Source organism: Centroberyx affinis, unplaced genomic scaffold, assembly GCF_046629955.1.
Source record: "Centroberyx affinis isolate AG114_WGS23_722 - 3 ecotype Tasmania unplaced genomic scaffold, CSIRO-AGI_Caff_v1 ptg001355l_1, whole genome shotgun sequence".
In the NCBI taxonomy this organism is placed as follows: domain Eukaryota; kingdom Metazoa; phylum Chordata; class Actinopteri; order Beryciformes; family Berycidae; genus Centroberyx; species Centroberyx affinis.
The window spans coordinates 112,003-130,536 of NW_027279846.1; the positions used below are offsets into that span (position 1 = coordinate 112,003).

Genomic DNA, 18,534 nt, shown 5'->3' on the forward strand with positions numbered 1-18,534 from the left:
CCTCTGTTCTCCAGGAATCCTGTTGGATAGCATCAACCACGGCTTGTATCCTCCCCAGAGGGTTCCATGTCTGACACACATTTGCTGTAGAAACCTTTTGCATATATTGCATGTTGTCTGAAATGTCATTCCATCCTCCACATTCCAAGCAAACGCAAAGCGTAATTTGCATGCATGTGATTCCCTTGGCTTAATCAGCATCATTTCATATTCATTTGTGGCAGTTTCCGTACATGATACACATAGATGGGTCATACATAACCTCCACAATGCTCTCCATCAGAACGTGATTCTAAATTCACTGATGTCACTGGAATGGCCTGGGCTGGGTCACATAATTCCTGATCTGGTGTCTCTGGATATGACTTCTCAGGCAGCCCAGGAACCCGTTGCCCCTTTTCAGCTCCATTTGACACACACTTTTGACTGTTGGAGCAGGAGATTTTTTTCTTCTTCCCTCCCCAAGAAGGTGGCTGGTATCTCAGCCCATCCTCTCACTGGCTCCCTGAAGACAGGCTGATAATGGGACTCTTTATGCCTGCAGTATTTTTTCACGATCACTCAGTTGGAACAGGGGACCCTGCAGAGCACTGACAAACACTCTGATTAGGGCTGTCTTCATGATCCACCTCAGGCTACTCCACTGCTGCTACTGGGCTGCTTGTTGCCACTGCACCTGCAACTGTTAAGCACACCAGCAGGTAATAACCGGCGGCTCATTGACACAGCGGAGCGAGCGGGGGAGGGTAGGTGGAAGAAGAAAGGGCCAGAGGGGACAGTGAGTGGGCAGACAGAAGAGGATCCTCTGAGAGTGGATAAACATGTGAACACTTAGAGATTCCCTCTCCCTTCCCATGTCTCTCCAACTGTGTGTGGGCAGTTAATGAGTCTGATGGCTTCTCCTCTGCATCTGTCAGCTGAGAACCGGATGAAGCCTCTAATGCAAGCAGCAGCTGAAAAGCAACACTGTGTTGCTCATTAATAATTGGTTTTATGTATGGGAGTAGTTTTTTTCTTTTTGCTTCGGAACACTGGGAATAGCCGTTATTTAAAAAATGTCTTTTTTGCTGTTGACGGTACTGCTCATGGTAATTTGTAGTTAGACACACATGTTAATTGTCTATTTCAAAGTATCAGGTAGTTTGTTTTTCATGAAGGAATGCTTTTAGAATGTAATATATAATCTAGGACAACTATTTGATGGAATGACTTTGCCCATCTTCTCTCTAAGAATCTAAAGGACTCCCAATTGGAAACAATACCATGAAAATCCATTAGCACAGCATGTTGGACACACTTCAGCTATTCCAGTTTTGGATCCAAAAAGCTTCATTGCCAAGATGCATGAAATACTGAATTTACATCTTCTCTGTACAGAAAAAGGTGGTTTTGATATTCTACAAATTGCTGCTTCAATTTGGGCCATTTGGGCAATTTGTATTGCATTAAAAATTTAACATGCTTAACAGCAAACCTCTGTCAGAAGGCGGCACCAAGGCATTTCCACAATTGTGTTTTTCTAGATTAGGTAGTATTCTCCTACACTGTGGGCCTGTCCTCCCACTCACCTACCTTCCTACCTACCTTCCTATACTTACTGTGCTTCATTTCATCACAAGGGCTTTGGCTTGAACAACCTGCCAGGAGGTGTGGAGCCTCGCCACTCTGCTGTGATAATGTAAACAGATCTTGGCTAACCCACCCTGTTATCCTTCCTCTGTCATTGTAGCCATAAAATGGACTAGAGTTATGCTCTGGGGGTAAGATGACACAGAGTTTGTGTGACCTTGGTGTGGTAAAGCTACACTGAACTCCCCTCCCATTAAAAACATTCTTGGAACAGCATTTAGGCCTCCCACTCCCAGAGACTATCTGATGACCTGGTGTATGGTCTACTTTGGATTTTTCCACTCCCCTCCTTTCTGACCAACTCCACAATCCATACTTTCATTTTATTTGAATTTGTTCCCCATGTTTTGCTAATATTTGTTTTAATTTATTTTCCAGTGTTACATATAATGCGTAAACGTAATACATAATACCCACGCACATTCTCAAATGCACATATTGATGTCTTGTGTATGCACATTTTCAAACCTCTTTTGTGATAAAGCATGTAATGGTTCAAAGGAGCTGTCATTTTTCCCATCTCCTTATAATTTGACTTCCAATGTTTCACTAATTTTGACAACTCTAAGGCCAAATTATATAGCTCCACATTTGGGACAGCCAGTCCTCAATTTTCCTTAGATGTATGAATCTTTTGTGTACTAATTTGTGTGTTTTTTCCCCTTCCTAAATGAATTCTTTGATTGTCAAATTATTTTAAATATACCTGGGATATAGATTGTTAGTATCATATAGACATAATTGAATTTATATATAATTGATATCTTTATGGCATTATTTTTCCCCTATAAAATTTACTTCAAGCGTCCATTTATCTAAGTTTTGTTGAATTCTTTGCAGGACTGGTGGATATAAATATGGACTATCCCATCCAACTGTGATGTTCAATATCCCCAAATATTTCATTGCAGAATGAACCCATTTAATATTGAAAGGAGTAATCATAAAAGATGAACACAAAGTGAGACTGGCATAGCCTCAGACTGTTCCAATTTACTTTATATGCTAGTTTGTATTCTTCCTGACCCTCCACCACTCCATCCATTTCTGGATTTGTGCTTACAGCTATATTGCCAAAGGCTCTAGAGCAATCAAGATCAATAAAGGGGACAAAGGGTTTCCTTGTTTAGTTGACCTGGAAAGATGAAAGAAAGGAGATATCATTCCATTAGTTTGGACACCTGCCTTTGGACCATTATAATACATCAATCCAATTCATAAAAACCACTCCAAAGCCATGTACATATTTATGATATCCCCATTCTACCCTATCAAAGGCTTTCTCTGCATCAAGAGAAAGTGCAGTGGCATTGCAGGATGGCTGTCTATTCATCCATGTCAGATGTAGCAAGCACCTGATACTATTGGTTGAGCCCTCCCTTTTATGAGCCCAGCTTGATCATTATTAACAATATCTAATACTCTCTCTAGTCTTGTAACAAAAATCTCACATATCAGTTTTTCATTTACATTACTCAAGCTCACAGATCTATAGCTCTCAGGATCTAACAGATCTTTATCCTTTTTCGATGTCAAGGCTTCCTTAAAAGATTCTGGAAGCTTCTTTAATGTTATTGCTTCCGAATAAACCTTGGCCAGAATTGGTGCCAGGATATCTTATAATGTTTTATAATACTCTACTGGCAAACCATCCATTCCTGGTGACTTGCCATCACTAAGCTGGGAGATCGCCTTCTTAACTTCCTCCTCTGAGATTGAAGCATCCAGAGCTGTAGCTCGCTCCTTAGTAATGCTAGGCATTTCCAGACCATACTCTGATTGATAATTTTGTATATAAATTTAAAAAAAAACACTGATTTATACCTTATTCCTAATAGCTAGTATAAAACCTGCTTTTTAAGTTGTCTTGCTAATAGCATTATTTATAGCCTTATCACTCCCTCCATAAAAATCATGCCTCATTCTAAATAATGTATATTCTATCCTGGAATTATAATATTCATGTACCTGAAATTCTAATTCACATATTTTTCTCATGAAAAGAGAAGAGTGTGTGACTTGATTTTTCTTCATAGTGGAGTTTTTACAAAAGCCTCATGTTTACACCTTGTCGGGTGTGCATTCTTGTGTGCATTCTTCATATGTATGGTATATATATACTGTATATACAGTACACCTTGTCGGGTGTGCATTCTTCATATATATATATATATATATATATATATACAGTACGTATACAGTATGTATATTTTTTAGACAGAATAACTGAACATCCTACCCCTAAAACCCAAAGGTTTTAGATGCCTCCCACACTGTTCTGAATCATCAAATTAGGTAAATAAACCTGGTAGTTATAATACTTTTTCTAACATTTTTCACAGAAGACACAAACCATAACAATAGATACAAAAAAGAACAAACCAAAAAAACAAACCAAAAAACCACCCACATCCATAATCCCAGAGTAGTAAGCCGCTTACTCTGCCCCTCCACCCTCCCTCCCATGTCCCTCCTAGCTTGTCTCACTTGCCTCTGTGAGACTGAAGCTAACCCTCCCACTCATCTTCTCTAACAATCTATAGGTAAATTTAATGTTAACCTAACTATAAAATCCCCTTCATAAGCCTGTTGTTAATTTACATATCTGACCCCTCCCTTCCCTTATTCTTCCTCCCTTCCCTATAAACAAGCCACATAAGTAGAGTCATATTTTATCCATCTAACTTATAAAGATGGACAAAGTCTATATCAGATATTGTTAATATACCAATGGATGAGAAAGAAAAAAAAATGAGGGAGAAAATGTAGGCTATGCATGATGCATGAGACGATGCATGACTCATTTTTAAACTTAATGTATGAATGACAGCTGAGATTGTCTGTTTTCTGTTTGTATCTCATAAATAACTGATTACTTAGCATGAGATGCACAGTCCAAAAATAGTTTATCTCTATTTAGTCTTGGTTTTTGAAAAAAGTATGAGCCTGGCATATGTCCTAATTCATACTATTACAACAAATACACTTGCAATCAAAACAAATGCACAATGCCGCAGTGTAGATCATGGCACAGATCAGCAGATTTCAGGTCAGATTTTTGGATGGTTCTCCCATCAGACATGTTGAGGCACAAAGCAGCAAAATATAAAATGCCTTGAGCCGTTTAAATGATTGCATCTGGTGTGTGGTCTTAAATCCAGCCTGACGACTGAATGATAGGGGCAAGTCAAGGAGACACGGTGGCTCTGATGGTGAGATTTACATTTACATTTTAAGCATCTAGGTGATGCTGGCAATTAGAGTGAAATGAATAACAATGAGTGAGCAGGTAGGAGTACACATCTTTCACATGGATGTTGATGAACACAATAGGCTGTTGCGAGGATCAGACCTGTGACCTTTCATGTGGGATGGTGTCTCTAACCACCTGTTACCAAAGCAACCTCTCTCCGTTTTATATATCACAATAGAATTATGTGAAGGGCTTGACTGTGGAAGGAATTTTCTTTAGAGCAATAGGCTTTTGTCTGATTTGGACACTGAGTGCAAACACACAGCATGTGCAGATGGCTGGACAGCTTGCTTTGACTTTCCCCTCTGACACCTTTTTTGTGGGCGTTGGAGGAACACAAGCTCTTTATTCACCATGGATTAATTTTTCATGGATTGGGTCACTAAATATCATATCACATATCCTCTGGCTCCTTGTTATTCCTCCCTCTGCCTTCTCCTGGGGCGTGGTGTCCATTCTGCGCCCCAGGTGGTGGCTATATCTCCTGGCTCTTAGCTCCAGCATGGGAGGCCCTCCCTGGAGGACCATGGATAGCTGAGGGGCTGCATGTGTTAGTACACGCCCCCCCACTCTATAATGGATTCACGATGCATTATTTAGAAGTGTGTAGTACAGCTGGTCAAGGTAGTTCACATGTTACTGATGGTGTTAATGTCTGTGCTGCTTGTTTGCTTTGTTTTCAACCCATAGAAAATGCATTCAGCCCATAGAAAATGCATTCAGCATTGCCAGTTTCCACTTCTAGACTATGAGGAGAGCTCCGAACTTTAGAAACGCTCAAGTATCATAAAAGAGGGGGCTTCATCACCACTGCCCATATGGAATGAGCAGAGAAAAGCAGCCAGTGAGAGTCTATTGACTGTCTTCCTGTGCCATTGACTACACCCAGCAGGCTGAGGAGTGGAGGAGCTGTTTGGCTTCTAGATTGGGGCCGAGGTCATTGTCCAGGCTTTCATGTCTTCAATAGCCACAGGCCCCCTGCTGAACCTACTTGATATTCAGTTCTTTCCCCTGACTACACCCCATTGAAGCAAACAAGCCTCAAACACAAAAGGATCGCACTGATAGCTGAGATTGACATGAATGGAAATACCCGACATATTACAATTCCTTGAACAGTGGCCTCATATGTTCTGAAAGTTTACCACAACTTCACCAGGATGCCCCAGAATACTTTCACGACAAGCTTTTAAAGGCCCAGTGTAGCTATAAGTTATTTCAACATGCCACTTTGTCGGGGCATGCTGAGGAATGAGGTTAGGGAGGTGCGGCCACTCACATTCATAGTTCAGACAGCACATGCCAGGAATAACAGCTCACAGGAAATAAAGCTCCACATGTAGGTGCCGTATTATGGTCCAGCCCGGTTGCATGCTAAATAAACAATGGAAGAACGGAACACGTTTATTATTACCTCCGCCAAGGAGGTTATGTTTTCGGTGCTTTGTTTGTTTGTTTGTTTGTCTGTTAGCAGGATTACGGAAAAACTACTCGGCCGATTTTCATGAAACTTCGTGGAAGGGTGTAGCATGGGCCAAGGAAGAACCCATTAAATTTCGGAGCGGATCCGGATCCGACTCACGAACAAGCAATAATAACCTTGGCGGAGGTCTGCGCTCTCCGAGTGCCCTAACTAGAAGCTTCAAGTTTGGGACATGGGTTCACTTCCCTATGCGTGGTTGTGTGTCTGTCAGCTGCTATTTTTGCAAAGTTTTGTCATGCTGACCGTAAATTTAGCCACGCGTGGAGGAGGTGCAATGACTCAATGTTAAACGACAGTCGTATAAACATGAAGTGAATACGAAAACCCGGTATAGATAGTTTCAAAGAAGGTCATTTATCTCTCATTTAGTGCCACCAGCGCACCATAGTTCAACCAGTCTACCGCAGATGCTCCGTCTCCCAGTTTCCCTGTGTGTCGCCTGTCTGCTTGCCTGCTTTGTAATTGTGTTGAGAGAGAATAGCGCACCACTGGCCACTTTGCTTTACATCCGGACCGTGACATCACTGCCTCTCGGGTTTCAGCGTCCCTACTATACGGGCGCACGCACACGGCGCGGCAGTCAGCTGGGACGCTTCTGCCCCGCGAGCTCGGTGAACAAATCGCACTTCAAGAAGACACACGCTTCAAAGTAGCAAGCAAGCTCTCATTCGCGTGAGTCGCTTTCATCGTTAACTTGCATCAACGTTCACATCTGGATAACGGGTTACATTTTTTTTAATCTCGCCATCTGACTTCGCTGCAGTAGTTTTATTGCCTGGATATTTGTGGAAGAAGCTTTTCATTGTAAGTACCGTTAAAAGCCCTACGCAATGCTGTGGATGTTTGCGACGGTTTGCTCTTCACTTCGCACTATGATAATTGCGGTATTTGTGTGATGTTTAATCACGTTGCGGGTGATGACTGATTCTAGTAAAAGGCTATTCAGTCCTAATGATTTGATTGCAATTTTAACATCTCATTCCAGTCTTTCATTTTCCATACCCAGTCAGAGCAGAGCTTTATACGTTCAAACCACATCGTTTGTGCACTGGACATTACCGAATGTTGGCAATGTTGTGTTGTTTTCATTTATCGCATTAGGCAAATTCTTGGCGGTTTTCCCGGTTGGATTTTGTCGAGACATCTCGTGGCAGGTTGTAAGGTAGTTGTAACGTTACTTGAACGTAGTTTGAGTTGACATAGTCAGTTCACAAATCACAATAAAGGGGAATTACTTACATTTCTGCAGCTCTATGCAAACCATTCCTTAGTTTTTGATGTTTTCTCTTGTCTAATTAGTTTGGGTTTAAGTTATTTTTCTATCCTCAATGACAAAAATGAAATCTGCTGTATGTTTGGTATAAGCATCTTTCTCTTATTGTAAATTTGTATGCAATACAGGAATGTGTTGCAGTTTGAATCTTGAGTTTTATGAACTCATCTTCCCTTTGGTCAATAAAGCTACTGAAACTCCTGAGCCCCAGGAGTTTCGAGTGACTCTACACAACAGTGTAAAGTAAACCCCTCCAGGGGAAATATGTTTGCCTTTCTCACTCAGTTTGTTCTGTCTGGTTAATATTTCGAATTTTAACCCAGTTTGGGTTTGATGCAAAACACATTCTTGCTCAGAAGGGGGAGTGGTATGTCATGGCAGTTTTAATACACTGTTTGTAGGCATCACAACAACATTTACAAATATATTTTCTTGAAGTATTGTGTATCACTTGAATGTTTGTTTTGAAAGAATTCAAACTGTCAACCTTTGTCAAGAGCCACTGAATTGCAGGATGATTGAAGATGATCTGTAAAAGGTTTTGTCTGTTAATCACAGTCAATTAAGCCGTAATTTGCAGCATTGCCCACCCACTGCATTCATCAGAGCAGTGACCCAGACAAGGTCCTCTCTCTAATAGCCTGCCTTGCCTATCTCACACTCACTTATGTCTGCTAAGCAACATGTGCTTTTACTGTCTTAGCTTTCTTAATCTGGCCCTTTCTCACAGAATTCTGGAAAACACATGGCTGTGGTCATGAAGCAGTGGGAGAACCAGTCCCTCATGGTCATGTAGGATCTATGTGTGATGTACCCTATTTCATTAGTTTTCATGTTACAAGGGTGTAAGCCTTAGACCACAATTTAACATAATTCACACAGCCGAAAATGACCATTTGTTGTGCCTGTTTGTAAACAATGGGTACAAAAATTGGAAGACTGTTTTGATCCTTAATTTTAGTTTCAAGTGTCTCTATGGGGCTTGTGGTTAAGTCCTTGCTGTAACTCCTCATATTTATTATACTATGTCATAGACTGTCTCGGTAGCAACGCTATACAAAGTTTAAAGATTAAATAGACCCACATCAAACCCATGAGGAGAGTATGAACTACGCTCTCCTCAGTACTCTTCCACTTTCCTTGTGAGGTCATTCAGTGACCATTGTGCCTAATCAGGCAGTGAAATTGACCTCTTCCCATTCACAACTTTTAACCTGTGTAACTTCTGGAGTTTGGTACCATTTGGAGAAGATGTCAGCAGTAATATAGTTGCTCACTCTGGATTGGCTGCTGGAAGGCCCAGCTCTCACTGAGCAGAAACTAAGGAAAGAGGAGGCGTGGGGGCCAGATTTCATTTCAGACAGCAGAGTCATAAAAGATCAACCAGCAGAACGGCAAAAAGTGCAGAGAGGTGTCCACCCCCATATTCAGCCTATCCATTCCTTGTCAGATATTCAGACCTCCTATCCTTGTGATATATTCAGTTTTACTGAGGTGCTGAGATACTGAGAAAAGTGTGAGATGTAGCCTCCCAGTAGCTGCTTTCCACAACAGCTTTGATTGAAAGTTTTAATATCAGCTCGAGTGGTTCCCAGCTCCTCACTTTCTTAACTTAGTAGTTTTCTATAATTGATCACTGGAGACACATTCATTTTACGTGGTGGCAGGTGTTTGTGTAGATCGAATTTCTGTGATCAATGTGGAGGGAAGCACTTGGCACTACCTGAAAATTCGCACCAAAGAAAATATTTCATTTTGGCCAGAGTCAAAATGCTTATTAGTTCATTTGCCTTTTTCCTCCCGGTTTCTGGTGTAAAATGTAATGTCCTCCCCCTACACACATGAAACCATCATAATGTCTTTACCCATTCAGATAATCTTTAATGATATGAGCGCAACAAAGCCAAAGCTAATGTTTTAGACCTTTTTTCATACATCATAAAAAAATCCCAGCCAATACTGCCACTGTATGTGCTATCTTGCTTCTATTCTTCCATTGCCTGCGCCTTCCCAGCCTCACATCTATCTAAATGCATGCAGGTGAATACATATGTACTTTCCTTAACAGTGTAGGCCTTGATTAGAAGGTTTTGAATGACACTTTCTTTAGTGACTACAGTTCTGCTCTTTGTCCTGCCTCCATCGCTACAGTATACCGTTTTTTATGATTCCTATTTCACTTTTAGGAAATTCATACACAAAGACCATTAGATAATGCTGTTTTTGGAGTCAGCACTCTCAACAGACTGCCCTTGGGCTTCTACCATGTATCTTGCCATGAAAGCCATATTGAATGCAAGCCTGCTGTTGTCTTTAATGAAGCCTGAAATTGAACAGTGAATGGTTAACTAGGGGAGATTTTTACAGAGAATGAAACTGGAGATGGAAATTTGAGATGTGTGGCTAATATAATGTTGGGAGGTTTAGTTCTGTGACATAAATAGCCCTTTAAGGAACCATTCCCTAGGTTTTGATGAGGAACTATTTTAAGATGGTTGCCTCTTGTCACTGTGGCAAAGGTCAGTATGAAGCTGGGTGGTACAGGCTTACCAATACACCACAGTTTTCTCCCAGTTGCTTACTCCATCCTCTCCATCAATGCTAAGTGACATTCCTTTGAAACAGTGTTTTATTTTTCCTTGAGAGGGCAGGTTGTTTCCATGGCTTTGAAATCTTCCTGAATTGCTTGTTCAGCTGTGTGACCTTCACACCCTTTGCAGACAGTCACAGCTGCATCAAGATGGCTGCTAATTGAATTGTTTGTGAAAAATCTGTTGTGTAGCATGAATGGGTAGCTGTTTTCAAGGGTTAAGTAAAAAGGTCTAAGGTGAAAGTCAAAGCTTAACAGACCTGCAACTTACTCGACGTATTCTATGCCATGATTGTTTGTGGTGTGCTACAGGTTTGTCATCTCATTTCCTTCATGACACATTCCCAAATTAGTCCAGGTTATTACTGTAGTCCAGTTAATGCCATTTTGTGACACCACATTACTTCATCGTGCTGCACAGCATTTTCTGTGGCCTCTCAGGCATTGCAAACCCCCTATTGTGTCTTTTTTTTGTCTTTTCTCTTGCTGGCCCCCACATGCCCCCTTACACACTGCATTCTGCCTATTCAGCTCCGTTTTTGTGAGGAGGGCTATTCAAACCCCCAGTCAATATCCATGTAGTACTGAGGAGTTCTACTGCAGACCCATTCTGTTTTTTTGTGCCAGCTAGAGTACTACACCTGATAATATGCAAGCGTTACCCAGTACTCACTGGTCTTGGCTAATGTTGTGTCCAAGTTTCCTCCTGTGTAATAGGATTAGATTCATGGGCATAACAAGAGAATTAATTCCCAGTGAAAGGCTGTTTGCAATTGGATTTTTTTGAGGGGGGAAAGGGAGTTTTCCAGCTGAACTCCTGTTGACTTGCCCATAGGTTTCCTTGTGATGTGGTGGTATTTAGAAATTAGCCTATCTAAGAAAAGTTTAGGGGTCTAGGGAACTATATTATGATCTAGAGCATAGACATTTATGTACAACTTCATTTTCTATAATTCTGGTATACCAGTAGTCTCATAAGTTAAATTAAATGTCACCATAAAAACACATCACAACTTAGATGTGGGCCTAGGGAGCTAGAGCTGGAGTTTGGTACCATGCAATCCTGGTATAAATGGGAGAGCATGATGGCACTAACACTGCCAGGGTAGGGGTACGGTCCTACTGGGGCAACCTATGCTAAAAATATACACACTGATGGTACTGTAAGGTGCACTGATAAAGGCATCCACTATGGATTATACTGTATGTCATCAGATCATATCCTTGGGAAATTGGGTCCTAGTAATTTTGGATCACTCTGACTTGCTGCACAGTTCAGTCCTGCATAGCAGGACGGTAGTCATTAGAGGCCTTGAAGCAGTTTGAAAGGCATTCAATTAAAAATAATAAATATCACTCTGCTGTGGTGAAGCGGTATGTATTTATAGAAGTTGTGAGGGCAGAGGCAGAGAGAGACCTGGTTTTCCATGCCTGAGCTGTTCCAAAGTGAATAGCAGTGGTGAAAAGCATGGAGCATGAACCCTACGGTAGCATGACTGGTCTGGGGCAAACAGATGTGACCTGCCGCTGCATCTGGAATGATGCAAATTGCAATATTTTCCTTTGAAAGGACTTTGATGTCTCACCTCTGCAGTGCAATGTAGCCCTTGCACTGGCTTGGTAGCCTATGTAAATTAATAGAAATTTTGTCCATGATGTATCTTGACAGCAGCTCTACACATGATCTAGTGCAGATTTTCTTCTTCATGTGATATGACAAGAGAAAAGGATTTGCGAAACAAATGTATATTCAGTTGACCTTCAGAATGAAGACAATGGTGAGGGGTCAAAGCTGTGAAGAAATCTAAAAAAAAAAAAAAAAAATTGCAGTAAACTAGGCTACAAGCTCTCAGTTTGCTATCAAATCGCCAGGTTCACATCTTAGATCTCAACTTCCATTTACATTGCATTGTACGGAAAAGGGGGTGTGACAAATTGGCATCCAAGATACGTAAGATGTTCATGCGACCTGTCCCAGCTGGGCCTGGGAATTCTGGCTCTGGAACGGATTCAGACTTTTTGATCACAATACTCCCCTAAGGATAGAGAGTCATATTTTACTACTGAAAATGGGCGGCATTCCCCTTTAATAACATTTGCTTTTGTAACCCTTTCATTTCACTAAAACTGAAAATACAAATCCATTTTGCACTAAATGCTTACATGCAATACAAACATAAACAAACCATTTCAAGCTTTAAAATACATTTAAAACTTATATTTAGATGATACTCAATGTTGCTAGAGAAAGAAAATGTCTTCAGCTGAATATAAAAGCAAACCCACTAATGGGGTGAAAGCAGGGTTGGATTGGGCCTTTTGTATAATATGTACGAAAAACATTTTAAATACAAACTAGACTTAAAAACAAAAAAACCCAACAAATTCCCCATATTTTTCATTTATTGCAGTTTTGGCTAAGCATTTCAGACTTCTTTCAGACACTGTGCTTATACAGTTATTGATGGATATGGCTTGCCTGGTTAAATAAAGGTTAGTATCAAATAGTGTCAACATTGCTCAATTAGGCCCCCCCATAGCCAAATTAGCTACAGCAGTTCATATCCTTCAAATGGAAATATTAGAGAAATTAGGTTCCAGTTTGGAAGGGGATTTGGGAAATCCCCTTCCATTTTCACAGTTACTCCACATCACATTTGCCAAAAAGTATGAGTAGTCTACCAAATGGTGTGTTTATTTTTTCCTTGCTCCCATGACGTAGAGTAAAAAGTAAGGATGGTAAAAATGTTGGTTGTATGGTAAGGTGATTTTACATAAGTTGACAAATAGCGTGTCCATGTCCCATGTTGTATGTTTCTGTTGTCTTTCTTATCCATTTGTACTGAGAATTTCTACTGTACTTTAAAACTTATAGATGGTTTGAAGGAGTGCTGGTTTTGAATTCTGAATTTTTTGACAATGATTTCAGAACCCCAGTTAAGTTCACAACCTTGTTTTTGTTTTTAATCAACTGCAGTCATCCAACCATAGACTAATCATAGTTGAGGTGCAATTAGAAACCTGTTATGATAAAAAAAATATTGTGGTGTTGTGGACATTCATGGTGTATTTGAAGTAATCATTCAGACTAGTCCTTTGGATAATTCTGGGAGAATGACTAAAAATAAAGAGACCTATTTTAGCTTCACAGATGAAATCAATAAGGTGGAATGCTAACCAAAATGTTTGCCACCACCCCACCCTTTAAAACCATATCAAATGAAACCCAGATTCCAGGCTTTGCTTTGCTTTCCAAGTAAAATAATTACACAAAGAAGCCTCCCGTAGCGACCCCTACACTCTGGTTTTCAAATCCAAGGATATGTCCTCGGAAGTCAAATAACCCTTTTTCCCTCTTGCTAATGTAAAGATCCTTACTGGAGCCTCTCAGTTGTTTGGAGTTACATTTTAGAAGGGGAGTGGGGGACCCAAAGACCCACTCAACAATAAAAGCCAAGCCTGCGGTGTGTTGACCCCAGGCCTTGAGCTCTTCATTACTACAGCTCACTGCTAATAATGGTGAACAGGACAGTCCAGGCCCCAGAGGACTGTCCAACCCTCCTTGCTGCAGGGTGGTCAACCTCACTAACAGCTCCCACTGCTATTCCCACCTCCCCGCCTCTACACATCTGAGGTCAAGGGGCTAGGAGCCTCCAGGTGCCCCCCTCCAACCCATCATCTCCCCCTGGGATACAAAACAACAAGAAGAAAAGCAAAAACTTGAGAAAGAGCCAACAATGTTTCTGCCCTCTATTAAGGCAAAAGTGTTACCAGATGCTCCCCCTACTGTACAGCTCAGTGGCTTTACACTAACTTAATTTCTACTATAGTGACCACAGACCACATCCTTCAGTGCTTGTGTGACCATTCTAAATGGTGTTGTAGGCTAAGATTAGTTGGCAGAGGAGTTTTGAAAACACTGTTCAAAGGGGATATCTAATTTTGAGCTGGCATCTGTTCTGCATTGATGCATTTTCATGCTATAATGGCTGTAGTCATCAATTTTGCTTACATTCTAATCTATTGTTGCTCTTCAGAAGGCCCTTATGGTGTGTGACAAGGCAATCTCTGACCAGCCCACACATTCTGTCACAAATTGTTTGCTCCTGTCATGTTTGCCATTAGCTACTGATACCATGTGGAGGCCATAAAATTGATTTTGAATACATCCACATCTCTGTGACGTGGTCATGCCTCCAGCCCTTATTCAGTGTTGTTAAGTCTTACCACCCCCTGTGGGAGGTGGCATGCATGCTGTCTGTCACTATGGTCCAGTTGGTACACGTTAACAAAATGGCCATCAGAGTGGTTGTCCAAAGGGCGCCTCTTCTAGTAAACAGGAAAATGTCTATTGCCGTTACTCATCCTTCTTCTAGCCTCCACAAAACCACAGCCCTCAAGTTACTTTACAGCCTCCATGTTTTCCACTTGGGTTTAAGAACTGACTGTCCTCCTATGTCACATGGATCACGTTGGGAAAGTTTAGGACCTTCTCAAATAGCTTCCGTCCATTTAGTTATGGGGACTCAACTCTTTGATGTGCTTTCACGCAATCCCCTCTTAAAAACACTGACCTGGCACATGTGTCCATCATCACATCTGCAAAAACTTACTTAACATCAGGAGGGCCTTTTGGTTTTATAGATGTCACCAAAGATCCAAAGAACCTTTGCAGACATTTCATTATGGAGGTGGTGTCTTAACTAAGAGCTTTGAAAGCTCTGCAGTTAGTCTGCCTATTGATCTACATATCCTGTGGAGCCATGGAAGGCCGATGGTGTTAGGAAAGTCAGTGCTTTACATACACATTAGCAATCACTAAAGGTACTGGCTAATATACCTGTCAGAGTGGATACACCGGAGCGATGCTGGTCATGCATTTTTAGACTCAGAATATCCTAGCAGCCTGCAGGTCATTAGGAAACCTTCGTTGGCCTGTGAAAGACTGCTAAGCCAACCACAAAACTGCAGCTAGTGCACAAAAGTGATGGATTTTTCTCACTCACTGGAGCTGCTCATTCACATCACTCTTTCATCCCACTGCTGTGTGCACACATCCATCCAGACTTTGCATCTTTCTTCACTTACAACTGAAGCCAACCTACAGTATGTGCAGAGCAGTATAGGCATGTGTGAAGGGATACCAAAGACAAATGGTGCCGTTGGTCTGCCCTAAGACCGCACAGAACGCTCTGCTGCCAACAGTGCCTCCAGTAATTACAGACCAGAGCTATGGAGACTGCTGCTCTCCAGGCTAAACTGAAACTAAACCCCCTATTTCATACTTACTATTTGCTCTTTTCAGTACTTGAGCAGCCCATGTTTAAAAGCAGTGTTATTTTTGGGCTGTAGCTTGGCTCTCTACTGTTTATGGTACAGGCCAAGTGAGTTGAAATGTAGAATAACTCTGTCTAGCATGTAAAGGGAATAGTAACTTTGAAGACTTTGATTTATACTATAGCTCTTTCCTTTACTCAAATTGTTTATGAAAGGCTTTTTTAGTCTCTGCTGCCCATTCCATTTTGATAAATACACTGAAAGCATACTCTATACAGCTACTGATCTTCCCATTGCTGTAATTCACTGACAGTGTAATCAAATAACCATGGATTTGCGTTTTCTAATTTGTAGATTATGAGATGGGTAGCTGCTTAACAGGTTCTTGATCTTGAACTCATTCTGCAGACTCCCAGGCTACTCGCTATTCAAACAACATTGTTGAAACAAGGACTTGATTTAGGATAGGCTAATGACGTGAGGAGCAGCAAAGCTGGTAATTCCCCCCAGGACAATTGATTGAGCCGTCCAGCCCCCAGGCCATCCAGATCACACAGAACACTGACCAGGCTCCGCTCCGCTTTACTGGAAAAGCTGCTACTGTTGTAGAGGTCCCAGCTTGCCTTGTGCTCCTCCTCTCCCAAGACTGTGTGGTCTGTGTCCTGGTGCTCTAATCACATTAGGGTGGAAGTGACTGTAGGAGGCTGTAATTGGACCAAAGGCTGGGTGGGTGGCATCCTCTGTATCTCTGTCATTAGATGATGAGTGTAGGACGCGAGACAGGCTGCTGGAGCCTGTAGATTTGGGCCAGAATTAGCGCTTCCTAGTATTCATAAAGCTGGGAGTTTAGAATGTAAGAGTGGATTCTAGTGTTTAAAGCTGGAATAGTGGATTCATGATGTTGAAGTTCACCACCACACACTACTCCAGGTCTGTATTGCTCTTTGTTGCTATTTTATGCATCCATCTTTGTTCTAGGTAGCTGTAAAAGCCAAGGCATGGGGGGCATTAGTGTGAAAAGGAAAGGCTCTAAGAGGGAAAAATGATTTCCATGTCTATTGCTGTGCCTACTTTGTGTAGCATGTTTCTATTTTTGTTTGGAGCCTGAAACACTATGGACTTTCCTTTCATTTGGTACTTTAGCAAAATAGTTAACAAAAGCATTGCTGTTCTTTTGTGCTTTAGCTCCCTTTTTTTGGTTTGTCTGGATATTGGTGTGTCATGAGTGCTTGTGCCAGTGACAGTGTGTGTGTAGTTGGACATTTTTTCACTTCATTGATATATTCTCCCACTGACACTGCTTGCTGAAATCCCATCTATAGTGTTTATCTGTCCTGCCTATAATCACTGTTCATGTTTTCAGTTCTGCCTCAACCCATGCAAAGTTTTACTCCAAGCTACTGCCATGTTTTGCTGGTGAATAACCTCTGACAGCTGGAGTTTTTTTTAAAAAGTGACAGGGTTTTTAAAGTCACAAGCAGCCTATTCATCCACCATCTTTGGGGATAGAACAAGTATCAGTGGAGGGGCTATTGTTACTGACAGGTGTAAGTGTCTGTGGTGTTCTTTAAGATTTCTCACTCTTTTTCTTCTTTTCTCTTCCCTCCCTGTTCTCACCAGTCACAATGAGCGGAAGGTGACCTGCAAGCATCCTGTCTCAGGCTTACCCTCACAAGACAACTGCATCTTTGTCGTCAACGAACAGTAAGTCTCTTCTTTTTGCTGTTAGAATGCCACTGGGTAGCCTATTTGAGCACTGCAGTCATGCTATTGAAGTGTGTAGACAACACTGCACCAGTCTTAGCCATGGTCCCCTCTGTTTGCACTTCTGCCCTATGGGTTCAAAGCCTTTCCTGTTCAGTGCTCCTCCAATTCCTCATCTTCATAAACAAATTCCTTATATAGACTACTAGTAAACTACTAACTTAGCATATGTAAAATATCCCTTATGGTGATATTTATCATTATTAGAGTGGTTCTAGTTTTTGTGCAATTGGACTGTAAGGCAATGTTAAATGTTCTAACGGCTGATCGTCTGCCTGTACCAGTCAGTCAGTCCCTCATTTTGACCTGGACAAGAGTTCATGGTCTTTTTTAGTTGTCTCAAGCACATGGACATCTGTTTACTCCCCCTACAATCTCAGGTCCATGTGATCATCTACGCTGCTCTCAGCACAAGAGTCATCACATGTCTGCCCACATGACTGGATTGGAGGCCAGTCATCTTAACCTTTCACTTTTAAGGAGAACAACTCTATGAATCTGTCAACTTCTCACCACCTCAGGAAACATGTGACGAACTCATGAAAGATCTCCTGCCATTCACTCTTCACTGCCAGCTTCACTCCCACTGACACCTCACTCATAGTGATGTGTGGACAAAGACAGGTAGTCTCCCAGAGGCTTGCATGGTGACAGAGCACCAAGGAAGAAAGAGGGTTTGATAAGGATCTGGAGCTCTGGCCTCCTTCACAGCTCCCCAATCACATTTCTTGCCATGCCCCAAACTTTTTCCTGTGATAAACAGACCTGCTAGTACCTGTTTGCATCACAACCCCAACCAGGACACTAGCCGTAACTCTCATCTCCCGCCTTGCACAACACATATCAGCCCCACTTTCAGTCTCACTTCCCTCAGAGGTCATAACAGATTTGCCTTCTTGTTGGCTTGCAGTCAACTCATATCATCACAACTGGTGTCAATTATTTTATTTACCAATGTGTGCAAACTGTATGCTCTGCTTCAAGCCATGAAATTTCCATCCCGTGTGGGAAGCCCATGGCCGCAATCCAATAACTTGTGGAATATTATGAATTTCTTAATCGGCCATCATAAGTACCAAAACAAAGCTTCCGCCATTTCCATTATGTGGCTTAGAAATGAAAATCCTGGTCTTACTAAGATCTGAGATGGTAAGCTTGTTTGTTTCAGCACATTCTTAGTTGTTGCCTTTTCTTCAACTGAGATGGAATAAACAGAAAATGCTTGTGATGAAGCTTGTGCCAGGACTGTCACACTGCACCCCCTT

General features: G+C 41.6%; 1 protein-coding gene across 1 annotated transcript in view; it reads left to right on the forward strand.

Moving 5' to 3' along the window:
- Window positions 1–18,534, forward strand: part of LOC139649487 (pleckstrin homology domain-containing family A member 5-like) — a gene marked incomplete at its 3' end in the record, with an annotated part of 55,841 nt that overhangs the window by 25,110 nt on the left and 12,197 nt on the right. The window contains exon 4 of the mRNA XM_071525902.1: window positions 17,126–17,209. Coding sequence (XP_071382003.1) covers window positions 17,126–17,209 — 84 coding nt within the window. The remainder of the gene's footprint in view (window positions 1–17,125; window positions 17,210–18,534) is intronic.